The 12,645-nt window shown below is 42.8% G+C and overlaps 1 protein-coding gene across 2 annotated transcripts in view; it reads left to right on the top strand.

The window, feature by feature from the left end:
• Positions 1 to 235: 235 nt before the first annotated feature.
• The window catches only part of LOC122179033 (cytochrome P450 7B1), a 121,351-nt gene continuing 108,941 nt past the window's right edge, over positions 236 to 12,645 (top strand). The window contains exon 1 of one of the 2 annotated variants that reach the window (XM_042869660.1): positions 236 to 345. In XM_042869660.1, the coding sequence (XP_042725594.1) occupies positions 251 to 345 (95 nt within the window). In that variant the 5' untranslated portion in view covers positions 236 to 250. Of the gene's footprint in view, positions 346 to 9,058; positions 9,094 to 12,645 lie in introns of those variants that run through there. The other variant, XM_042869663.1, reaches the window with a different exon arrangement.

Here is a 12,645-nt window from a genome sequence, read left to right as displayed (position 1 = left end):
AGGCTCCCACCGCGGCGCCGGGGCGAGCGGCAGCGACCACCCCCCCCGCGGCGGGGCGCTCCCCGGGGAGGAGCCGGCCGGGTCGCGGCGTGCCCGCTCGCCAAGTTGAGCTGGGAGCAGCCAAACCCAGCCCCCGGGCGCGGGGTGGGCGGGGAGGCCGGCCGGCCGGGCGCCTCTCCCGCGCGGAGCGGGAGGACGGGCAAAACTTTGCTCCCCGGTTGCGGAGCGGCGCCAGGAGAGGCGAGGGGGAATGGGCCCCGAGGCGCTGCCGCTCGGCCCCTACGGCGGGGCGGCCGCCGCCGCGCTGCTGCTCTGGGCCGTGTGCGTGCTCTGCAGGAGGAAAAGGTACCGGCGCGGGGGAAGCGGGGCCGGGGCGCCGCGGGGAGCGGGGCTGCGAGGCGGGCGCCACGGGTGGGCTGCGCACCGCGCATTGGGCCGCGCTCCCTCCGCCCGCCCCTCCGCCGCGAGAAGCCCTATCAGCTCCCGGCGGGGCACCGGGGCTGCGGGCGGCGAGGGAGCGGCGGGGCCGCGCGTGGTGCGCTGCGGGGCCGAGCTGCCTCGGGGGACTGAGGTTGAGGGCGGTGGGGATGCGCGGGCGTCCGTGCGCACACGCACGAAGCTCATCGCAGGGCCTTGGGGCTGGCGTGTGAATGTGCGTGGTTTGGTGAGAAGTTGTTCGCTGTGTGGCCTGTGTAGCAGAAGGGACTGCGTGGCTCTTGGTGGCATTTCGCTCGGAGTCCAAGGTGCGCTGCGCTGATCTGCTCCAGGGAGGTGCTGGCTTGCAACAGCCGCACTCCGAGGGCAGCGTTGTGTGACAGCAATGTGATGCGCATCTTCACGGCTTTTGTTGGTGAATCCCACTGTGTTGCTTTTAGTTTGCTTCTGCCGTGGCACTTCTCAGGAGTTACACAGAGGCATTGGGGTACTTTCAGTAGACAGAAGACATTTTGAGGGAGCATGAAGCACTGCCTGGAAGGAGGCTGTCTGCTTCTGACCAGTCCCTTATGGCGAACCTTCTCCTAGGTGTCCCTGGTGTTGCTCATATTGATGTTCTCCAGTATCAGTTCCTCTCAGTTGGCTGAACAATAAATGGATGTAAAGGCTTGAGGAGAGGAGGAGTAAGGAGTGGAGGGTCTGGAGTTCTCTTTCTTTTTTAATCACATAATATTCATAGCAAATAATAAATTTAATTCTTAAATAATAGTTACTTTTTTAGATCATTGGAAGTTCTGGAAGGCGTAGCAAATGTACAAGTGCAAATAAAAGTAGTTGTTGTACATATTAAGAATGGTCAAAAATTGGCGTGGAAGCTTTTAGACCAAATGTAACTTTGGGACTGTGTGTCATAAGGAAATTTTGAAATCATGAAATTTCTCACGTTGAACTCAGAAGGCATTTGGTCACTGAGGTGGGTTAGTGCTATGATGTTTCTGCTTTGAAATGGGGAGCCCAACCCATCTCATAAGACTGCAGAGAAGACATCTCTCTGAGCATTGGAGTGGGGTCATCTCCTGTGCCTCTCTCAGCCTCCCTGAGCCAGTTCTGCAAGGAAAATCAACAGAAAGCTCTTTATTCTTTTGACAGGTTTAGTTTTCTGCAGGTTGAACTCCCTAAACAAGCTTGGCACAGGAGTGAAGACATGGTCATGGCAAACTGCAGTGGGTATATTTTGGGGTTAGGTGCTGTCGCATCAACTCAGCTGCTAACATTCATAGAAATGCTGATATTCATAGAAATGCTAGCAGAATTGTAATAGGATGAATTTTTTGAAATGGAGGCAGGCGAAGCCCTTACTGTTGGTTTTCAGGCAGATGTGGACGGTAGGCAAAAAAGGCCAAAGAACCCATTTTGGGTTATTTTCATAACCCTCATGTCCCAGAACTCTGTAGAGTTCTTGAAGTTATTTCTAACCAGTGTGCAGTAAAATTGTTTGGATGTTTGTTGTGCAACAGAACGAAATTATACAGGAGGCCTCAGCAAGAAGGCCTGCTGTCTTGCCCTGAAAACCAAATGGCTATGTGATTAATAAAGTAATTGTGTAAATCCCATGCTGTTTGTCTAACAAGTATACAAAGCACCAGTGTGCAAGCAACTGGAAATAAAAAATGGAAAAACCCATCAACCTCTGTGCAGTACAGTCCGTAGCATAAGGCATTGGCATAAAAGCGCTGTCCTGTTCCGGGAAGATGTTCTTTTTTCTTTTTTTCTTTTTTTTCTTTTTTTCTTTTTTTCTTTTTTTTCTTTTTTCTCTTTTTAGCTTGAAGGAAGAAGAGAGATTGTGTGTGGTCTTTAGAGATGCCTGGCAGCAGCCTGGCTGCCTTCTGCTCTACGGTACAGAAAGCTGTGCTAAGGGTGCAGTGTGTTAAAACTTGGGAATAAGGTTAAGTTTGTGCACCTAGGATTTAGGGCAGTTTTGTGGTCTGCCCTTGCTTGTCTGACCCTGAGTTGCCTGGAGAAGACAAAGCTCTGGGGTGACCTGGGTGGTGGTTTTTCTGTATCTAAAGGAGGACTGTAAGAAGGAAGGGGACAGACAGGGTCTGTTGTGATAGGTCAAGAGGAAATGGTTTCCAACTAAAAGGGAGGGGATTTAGATTGGATATAAGAAAGACGTTATTTACAGTGGGGGTGATGAGGTATTGGAACAGGTTGCCCAGAGATGTGGTAAGTGCCCTGTCTCCGGAGACACTCAAGGTCAGACTGGACGGGGCTTTGAGCAATCTGACGTTGCTTTAAGTGTTCCTGTTCAGTGCAGGGGAGTTGGGCTAGATGGTCTTCCAGTGTTCCTTCCAACTCAAGCAATTCTATGATTCTGTGATTTATTTGTGTCTCTACCTCCATATTTCCTCCGACTGTCAGACTCTTCTCTCCCTATCTTGTATCTGAATGTATTAATCCCAACAGCAGGCTGGGCTGTCCCCCTCCTGCTCAGGCATACACAGAAGACATCTGGGAACCTGTTGGCATAGGAAAGGTGACTGTTGGCAAAATAATGCATGAATAAATGCCAAAGGCATAGACTGTAGCCCTGACATGGAACATACCCACTTAGACTGAGACATAAACAATTTGGTTTTGCAGAGCTTCCCTACATGAGAGAAAATGTTGCTATTTCACTTATGCGGGTGTTATTATAAAAATGAATATCTTATATAATGTTTGTGTGCCTATACTGATGTACTCACTCTTTGTAATGGGATTGTTTCTCACTATTCAGGTACCAAGACGAGCTTTACCAGAATAATCAAATTTAACATCTTTACCACATCTATGTGTGGTTTCCACCTGGGATAACTACAGTAGTCAAATGTGTATATATAAACAACTATATATATAGAGCTTAACAACTATATATATAAACTCTATATATATAGAGCTTAAGTACATGCACACAGCCAAGTGTAACCTTGCCTTAGAAGGCTGGGTTAGGTTTATTCTGTGAGATGATGTCTCAGTCTTGCTCAGCTCAGGACAGGCAAAGCCACCGATGAGGCTGTTAGAGCTGCACCTCCAGAGTGTAAAAAAGGGCTGTGTGTCCCAAGGAACACAACTCCCCACATCAGTCCCTGGGTTCCTTAAGTAGACATTGCAGGATTTCACCTTTCATGTCTGAGGTGTTTCAGCCTCATTCAGTCTCAGGCTGAGTGCTCGTTACCATACCAAAGATTTTGTTTTGTCTTAACCTGCTACTATGTTTATCTGCAGTGCCTTTGGTGTAATCTGGTGTTACCAGATTTCAGTGTAAGTGCAGTGTAGGTTTTCTTATTAAAGTATTTACATCCAGTGTTTGGAAACAGAAAGAAATGCAGAGGAATTTCCTTTTGCATAAATGTTTATCATTTGAGTGCTGGTGGCAGTAATAACACAAAGGAAACTAATTGGAGTCTTTGCCAGGTTTCGTATCACAGATGGCGAAGAAACAGAAGTAGAACAAAAGTTTCCTTAATCACGGAAAATTTTATTTTGAGTTAAACTTTGCTGTCAGCTGAGGTTCAGTGCCTTCTGCGTGCTACAAAAAGATCTCCCTCTTATTGGTAATGAAGAAGGGCATATCCAGGCTGTTTGCTGGGGAATGTTTTCTCCAGAATGCTTCCTTTTTGTGTATCGCATGAAAGTATTCCTGCTATGGCAAAACCTGGTGGTTTCCTATCCTGCTAATTATTCCCTTTTATGTTTATGAAATGGCTAAGTCAGCTTCAGCTTTATGTTGCTTTTTTTGTTGTTTTCAAACTGTTTTTGCACTGACTGTGTGCAGTCTCACGGAGTGGGAGGTGGCACCGCAGGTGAAGGCAGCTCCTGCTTGTCTTCCAGCAGTGATGTGCTGAAGTCAGGGAAGTGTGCCTGAGATCAACAGGGGTTGGCTCCTACTGACACACAGGGGTTCCACTTCCTCTCCCTTGAGTTGATGCCTACTTTTGGATGCTTGGGTCAGAACACAGTATTTAAAAAACCTTGAAAATAGTAGATTAGACTTAATGTGAGAAGAAATACTTGATAAATTTATCTGACAGAATTTTGTCACCTTTTGAGCTATGGATTTAGAGCCTTGTTGGAGTCAAGTATCTTTCATTTCTGTCCTTTATTCTGTCCTCTGAATTACCTCAAACACATACTCCCATATTCATCTAAAATATTTTTTTTAAAATTGCTCTCTTGAACCCAGATAGTCATTGTTGAAAAGAATATAGATTCCATCTTTGCCTTCAAGAACATCTTATCCTTCTCTGTGACAAGCTGTGAGCTTGCTAACAGCTCTCTTACCAAGTGAATTGTAGTTCACAAGATGTCATCAGCCTGTCTTTTTTACCACTTCTGCTAATTTAGGCAATATGTTAAGGTAGTTTTCTGTTGGAGAGAACATCAGGAAGGACAGATAGAAAGAAATCAGAAAAATCAATCCTCTCCTGTATTACCTTGGCTTTGTATATTGACCTTTTTCTCCATCCTCCTTGTTGGCGTTACACAGAGTGCAAAGTTTTATGACCTTTTGCTAAATTTCATTGCCCACTCTTACCTTTGAAAAGATTAGGACTGAAGATTGAAACTATTCAAAGGGAAAAAATAGCAGTTGTGTTACTTAGAGGTCTTTTTTTTTTTTTTTTTTTTTTTTTTTTTTTTTTTTTTTTAAGAAAAGTTTATTTTCATCAGTGCTCTTGGGTTTTCTGTATACATTCACCACCGTGCCATATTGTGATAAAAGCTAATTTCTCTGCTTTTATCTTCAGCAAAAGTTAGCAAGGATTGAATAAAATGGTGTCATCAAAACCATAGTCTTCTCAAGGCGCACAAAACTCAGTTCACTGGCCTTTGAGCTCTCTTGCACTATTGACCTGGAGAGCCATTATCATATGGGCCTTGCATAATAGTGTATCCCAAGATAGGTTTTCTTAGTTTTATTTCAGCACTACTTGAAACATTGTCTGTGTAGTGTATACATCTTGGGTTCTGTTTCCAGCCAAGGTTTTGAAGATGACACTGAAGATGACACCTACTTTAGCAGACTACCAGCTTTTCAATAATCTATGATTTACAGTGTTCTTTGCTTAAGGTACACTGCCACCTAGCAACAGTTTCTCTTCCCTCCCAGTTTTCTTGACCTACTTTGTCAGGGGTTCTGCTTTAGTTTGTACCTGGTCTGCTCTTAATTGGCATCTAGAATGCATCAATAGATGCCACGCTGGTGAATGTATGGAGTGGGGAGACAAAGATATATTTAGTGGTTGTCAGAACTGCTGGCTTCAGATTTCTTTCTAACATACAGTGGTTTTCACTTTTTCAGTGATTTTTCCTTCCAGTGCTTTTGTGAAATGCCAATAATCTTTTTCTTCTTTTTTTTTTTTTTTTTGTTGTGCTTCTTTTTCAGTTTTGCTTTCTCCTGTTCATTTATTGTTTGGAAGAAATAAAAATCAAAGTGTGTGAATTAAAAGGAATCGTCGTTAGTTCTTTTTGTTACTCCAGTGCAAAATGAAGCATGGAGCATCCATGTAGAGCACTTCACAGAAATGCACTTAGCTTAGAGGCAGTACTGAACAATGAACCCCTGGAGTTATCCTTCAGGTTGATAGTCCTACAAGACAAATCCAAGCAAATACAGAGTGCAGAATGGATTGCTCCAAAAATTAGATTCAGGCTTACTACTATACTCAGAGAAGGAAAACCAGTACTAGTTGACAAATTAGCTGAAATGTTATCTGTAAAGGAAGGCAAAAAAGGGCAAATCTTAATCCTAGTATCACAGATCCAGAGAGTGATGGAAGTTGGCAGGGACCTTGAGTCCATCTGGTCCAACCCCTCCTCTGTCAAAGACACTCAGAGCAGGGTTCCCAGGATCCCCTACAGGAGGTATTAACTGCTTTTCCCTAAAGCACGATGGTGAAAACTGCCACCTAATGCATTTTAATTGTTAGCAATACAAGTAGAAATCTCTATCCTCAGGCTACTTCAGGGCAGATGTGAGGTCCGACCCACAGAGCCTCCTGGACCTGTTAACTCCTGCAGTGAGAAGGTTTTCCAGTGGGAAGTGTGTGTGCAGAACCCAAAGACCTGCCTGCTGGTTTGCCTCAGTTCCTCAGCTGCAAGCTGGAGGTCAGTGTGCTCTCTTGATTTACAAATAGCATAGCCAAGTGCTTCATGTGCTCCAGTTGTGGCCAGAGAAGAATCTCTTGGCTGAAAGCTTTCTTCCATGGCGTAGCCATTCAGTATGTATCAAAGAGCTGCTGCCTCCCCGTTCCTGTTCACCTGTATGCTCAAGTACAAGTTCTAGTTACCATTTTAAGTCAGAAATGCCACATTTTGTCAAAACATTTAGCTAAGCTGTTGTATCATGTCAGCTGCTTTAGTGTTTTGCTCAGTTATGAGAATTATTTATTTATCTATCTATTTATTTATATTTCAGTCAAGTACTCAGTTTCAGAAATTGGGCAGGCTTGTTTTCTTCAGGTAATGTAACTGTTCTTAGAGCTCTGCCAAATCACTTACTTAACTTAGTTCTAGGAACACTAGGGAGTTGGGGGAAATATAGAAGCTAAAAGAAGCAGCATAAGTGCAGTGTTAATATACTATGAGAAGTTAAGGAAAATCTCACATTTAAGTTGGCAGTCTTCTTCTCTTTTATCCAAGTTTTATAGAGCTCCTTGGTAGTGGAGCCAGGACTGGAACTCATTTTCCTGACTTCTAGTTTCATGCCTTAACTTCCTGCATTTCCCTTCCAACACACTTACCATATATGACATTATAGCTGTCTGGTAAACTAACTTTTTAAGCCACGAGGCAGATTTTGAATTCTGATTTAAAACTTCAGCAGTATTCCTTTTCTTTCCCATCCATTTACTGATTCTTCTACAAGATGCGTGTAGGTTTTAAGGCTAATATCCATTTGCACGCCGTCTGGGAGAATTTTGGCTGACTGAGAGTCCCATAAAACAAAAGTTTCCTCTTTGCAAACCACATGGAGCTTGGCTGTAGATATTCAGTTCCTTTCTCCACAAACTGTTTTTAATGGTGCCAGATTCTTCTGTTTCTTCTCTTTGTTTGGCACATGTCAGGAAAAAAAATCTTGGCTCTCATGTAGAACATATCTTGTTTCCTCTTAACTGCTCGTACTTTCTATTCTTAATTCAAATCAGAAAAAAAAAAAAAAAAATCTGATGGTTGTGCTTCTAGTGATTTAATGTTGTAGTTTCCTAAGCAATATTCTAATGTTCTGAAAGAATATTCTCTTCCATGCTGGAGGCCTGGCAGTAGGAGGTTCTAGCTGAACACAGTGGATGTGTTTCTGTTATCGGGGGGAATATTGCCTGGTGCCCTGGCAGGGTGCCCTACTGAAACCCTGTGCAGGCAGGTGAAGGAAGAACAGATGGGCATAACGAAGCTAACATGGGGATGTTAGAATAGTGTCCTCTCAGTCGCACATTTGACCCTTTCTGATGCTGTGTCAAACACCCAGATTGCAACAATGCACTCTGCAAGGTTGTGGCCGCAGTGGGAAGTTGACAAAGCATCTCCTTGCTGTTCTGTGGCATCCCAGCATTCTATCAGAGAGAGTATGGGTATTTTTTCCACCAGCTCCTCGTATTCCTTGCTGACAGCTTTCCTCTGCACCCATGGAATTCCATCTATTCCTGATGGCCAGGAGGGGGGAGCACTGCTGAATGTGGTTGCCTGTCTAATTTCCTGTGGCTTCCCAGCAAACCAGCAAACTCATTACTAGCCTGTTCCTTCCTCATCCAAGCTCTGTACTTTTCAGAAAGCCCATCTCCAGATATTTCCTGAGTGATCGTTATGAGTTCTTACATCACTTGCCTCGAGTGGGCACGTTTTGAGTGACACAGGAAAAAAAAATCACAGAAAATTGCCACACTTTGATTACCTTCTTAAGTAACAAAGTACTTAGGAAAAAAAAAAGATGGTCTCACTTCAGTGTTGTGTGAGCATTGCAGGAATTTTGCAATTACTAGCTCTGAAAGTAATTAGCTTAAAAAGAATAGAAAAAGAAAAAAGGAGCCTGCATATTCCTTAACAAGAGAAACTACTGCTGCTGAAGCAAAGTAGACAGAAACTGCAGGGAATTTGTGATTAAAATGAAGTTCCTGAGAAGTCAGTATTTCAGTCTTTTTGTACTTTCCCTTTGTATACATGCCAGAATGGGGGTGGATTTGCCCCTTTGTCATGGTGTAATACTTTAGTGTCTGAAGACTTTAAAGAGATTGTGTCTAACGTTCTAATAGGGCTCTAAGGAAAATGATTGTAATTTCAGATACTCTCTATATTTATTCTGCTTAACCAAAGAAAGGTGCTGGCCAAAGGAAGGACAACCTCCTATATCTCATTTTGTGCTATTCAACATTTTTGTGCACTCAACTGATGCTTCAGTAGCATTTGGTCATTGCTTCTGTGGTTGGAAAGTACTGTTTCCTGATTTCCTCTTCAGTGTTGCCATGGTGTGTAGGTTACAATAGCACTTCTTCAGAGCTTTGGTGTAGGGTAGGTCACAGTTTTACTACTTCTTATCAGCTAGTTTTTCAATATGGGAAGCTTCAGGATTCTCATTTGGGAAGCTTCTCTGAAGCTGACTTGAATGGTGGAATTGGTAACAAGGTATAATTTTTTTTCTTCAGTTGTTCAAGAATTGATCTGTGATACCTCAGATTTATACTTTATTCAGACGGAAAAAGCTTCTGTGTAAGGTTTGCTTTTGTTCTGGTATCATTAGCTGTAAAAAGTATCCAGTGAACTATGTCTTTCTTCCTTGTACCTTTTGAAAACTTCTGTTATGTGTTGGATGGAATTTTTTCAAGTATTTTAAAGATTTTTGGATGTCTTCTAGCGTTCAGCCTGATACATGTTTTGCTTCACTTGCTAACTTCCCAGCCACAGAGCTGAGGGTGAGGCATGTCGCCAGACCCTGTACTATGGCTTTTGTATGTGATTCCTTTTGAAAAGGAGCAGCTGTGTAGCTGTGCGAGAAGTGAAAATGTCTCTCAGTTCAGGACTCATCCAAGAACTAACAGTAAAATGTGATGAACCTGCAGAATTGATATTCGGGCAAAAAAGGGAGGAAGAATGAATGTACTGGGAGGACAGGCTTATACTTGGTGCTGTTTTTGCCTCCAAAATGCATGCCTAAGATATAGCAGTAGAACATAGTCGTGTGTATGTGATGATGAAATATTGTGCATGATGGTATATAAAAGATGTTTGGGACCCTTCAGTAGCAGTTGCCTTCAGTGTGACTGATAAGGATTTACTTCCAGATCCTGAAGTACAGCATGGAGGGTTCAGATCTGGGACTCCTGAGGACCCAAGGAGTGAAATTTGAAGTCTGCGACCCAGCAGCTTGCATGTAATATCCTTTAAAGCCAGGTTGAATTATCTGTCACCACTAAGGAGCAACAGAGTTGCTCACAGCAGGACTGGAGAGTTTGCCTGTGTCACTGTTCAGTGGCTTGGGAAACAGCTGCTTGCACAATGTCTGGTTTGTGGTTGAACAGACAGCTGAATTTCTGGCATTGCTGCTCCGAGATAGAAAAAATGGTAATGAAGCTTCAAGAAAAGAAATCTTGCATATGTGAAGGAGTGAATTTTTTCCTGTAAGCTGTTTGGTTTCTCGCATCCAATATAGTGAAAATGCTGCTAGATCCTACTTAGAAGAGAATCATTTCATAATTCATGGACTTCCATAGGTAGAACCACATCAGACATGATAAATTTAGAGCCTTAAAAGCCTGTGGTTATAAAGACTTCAAAATAAAGCCTTGCATATCACTCCCATTGGCTCTACAGTGCTAAGAAGTTAAAACAGACAGTGCTGAGAATCTGATGGACTCAAGAGATGGTTTGGGCTTCATGGTTTGGTGATCTCATTTGGAGGAGTAGGATATCCCTTTATGTTTTGCACTCAGAAAGAGACTTCAAATAAAACACAGTTATTTGGACTCATCCAGTCTCATTTTCTCCATAGTCTAGGCCACTGCCATGACTCCCTGCATCAGCTAAATTGAACTGTGTTTGAACAATATTGTGTATGGGAAGATGTCCTCTTTGGTTTATTTGTCCCTCCTGATGAGTAATCCAGTGCTCACCCCACAGTTTGCACTGCCGCTTAATCTTTCTGTCCTTGCTTGAAGAATTCAATATCATGATTGGATGGTGTGTCCTTCTAAATAGTGAAAAGTTTTAATTAAAGAGTGAAAGAGGCCTGAGGTGGCACCAGAAACTATTTCAGGCCATGTCCTGTTCAAAGTACTGTGTAGCGCTGTTACAAATAAATATTTTGTATTTTCTGGTGATTCTTTCTTATAGGTGCAGGCAGGTCCTCCTGTCTCGTTATCAAGTTATTAAGGATTTCTGTGTATCCTTTCTCACCCACTCCAAGAGCATTTGTACTGACCACTCTACCTGTACTGCCTGCTGCTGTGCTGTGGTCTCTGCACTGAATGCTTTTTTGTTTTGGGGAAAAGCAGAAGAGCAGTTAAGTTTTCTTAACCAAAGCTATAAAAAACAGAGACAATTCAGACAAGACCAGATGAACTCATGTTTCATTTTTTTAAATTTAAATACTAATAGGTCTTGTTGGTTTTGTACACTGTTTCAATGTATCTTGTTATTAATAATACCTCTGAGACTATTGTTTAGGAGCCAAGAATATGTGTTTTACATTTTTAGAGTTCCAAATGCATGATACTCAAAAGAAATACAAGGGATAGCAACTGGAACTGTAGTGCTGTGGTTCATTTTCCCAGAGCGAAAGCTCAGTAAGTTTTTCTTGTTTTGTTTTCAGCATGAATATAAGGTGCTAGTTTGGAATGTCAAATGACTTCTGTTATCAGACCACGTGAAAAAAACCCCAAACAACAGTACACTTATAGCTGCGTATTTTCACACAATTGGCAGTGTTAGGAAAGTCCTTTGGAGGTGCAGTTTTAGTGCCTTAGTAGTCATCCAAATAAAGCTGGTTCCATTCTCAGCGCAGGTTTGAGATCCGTTCTCAGCGCAGGATTGAACTGTTTGAGATGTCAGGAAGATGGAAGTTCTCACATGGTCTGTGGTGATGGTCCAGAGTGGAGGCTGCCCTGGGATTCCCACACGTGCACAACATGGCCATCTCCCATAGTTTTTCTCAGGGAACAGGAACAAAGGTTCCGGGTGACAAAAACTCTGCTTTGGCTACCACTGATCGTTTGTACCTCTGATATCCTATTTAGTCCAGCCACTCTAACCAGATGGAGCAACAGGTCAAACCCTGCTGAATACTGCTTTTTACTCTTTGTGGCAAATATGGAGTCATCTCCTTAAAGGCAGTAGGGAAAGTCTTTTGTGTCCCTGGTAGTAAGCTCATTTCTCAAGACTGCAGAAAGGATAGACGAGATGCTTCGCTGCTGAGGTATGAATTGTATAAGTCAGTACAGAATCTGGTCATCCATTCCATTTTCCAAGGTTGGTCTGGTCAAAGCTGCTGCAACAAACATGTCTTTGCATGCTGAATTCCTCAGAACTGCTCTATATATGGAAAACAAGTTGAATTCTATAGGATAAATAAGGTCCTACCGTAATTCAGCAGATAATCATTATAACCTGAATGCAGAGATTGGCTAGTGGGTAATGCTGGATTTATGTCAGTAAAGGATGATGTCTTTATCCCCTTGTCCTGTTTCAGCAGGCTTTGTATTTTGTATCATTTTACCACCAGGTATTAGGGTGTTTTTCTCCTGATTTATCAATTTTTCCCTTTTACTCTTCACAAAATTCACTTCATTGAATAGGAACTGTCTTCATCAATTCCCATTGCTCTGCTCAGGGGATAAGCTAGGCTAATGAGACCCTTCTTTGTTTCATTTGAGTAGGTTTTGCTAATTGCATTTATCACACTGGAACCTGTAAGGGGATTTTCCATAGACAAAATGACAATAAAAAAATTAAGTGCTTTTGTTGATATGTCACCTGGCAATTCCTTCTGAATCCTCAACATTGCTGTCAGCAGATGTGTCTTAATGTCCACTGCCTCTAATTGCCCTTTATTTCCCCTCTGATCTCCTTGAGTAGGATTTATACCCCTCAAGTGATGGGATGAAACCTGCAAACAGGCCATAATACATCTCCAATCAGAAGCAGAGAGAAAGAAAGAGAAAATAAGGACTGAAAACCTGGTCT

This window comes from Lagopus leucura, unplaced genomic scaffold, assembly GCF_019238085.1.
Source record: "Lagopus leucura isolate 7727_CA_CO unplaced genomic scaffold, USGS_WTPT01 Super-Scaffold_100002, whole genome shotgun sequence".
NCBI classification, from domain to species: Eukaryota; Metazoa; Chordata; class Aves; order Galliformes; family Phasianidae; genus Lagopus; species Lagopus leucura.
This window is presented reverse-complemented; position numbering and strand designations above follow the sequence as displayed.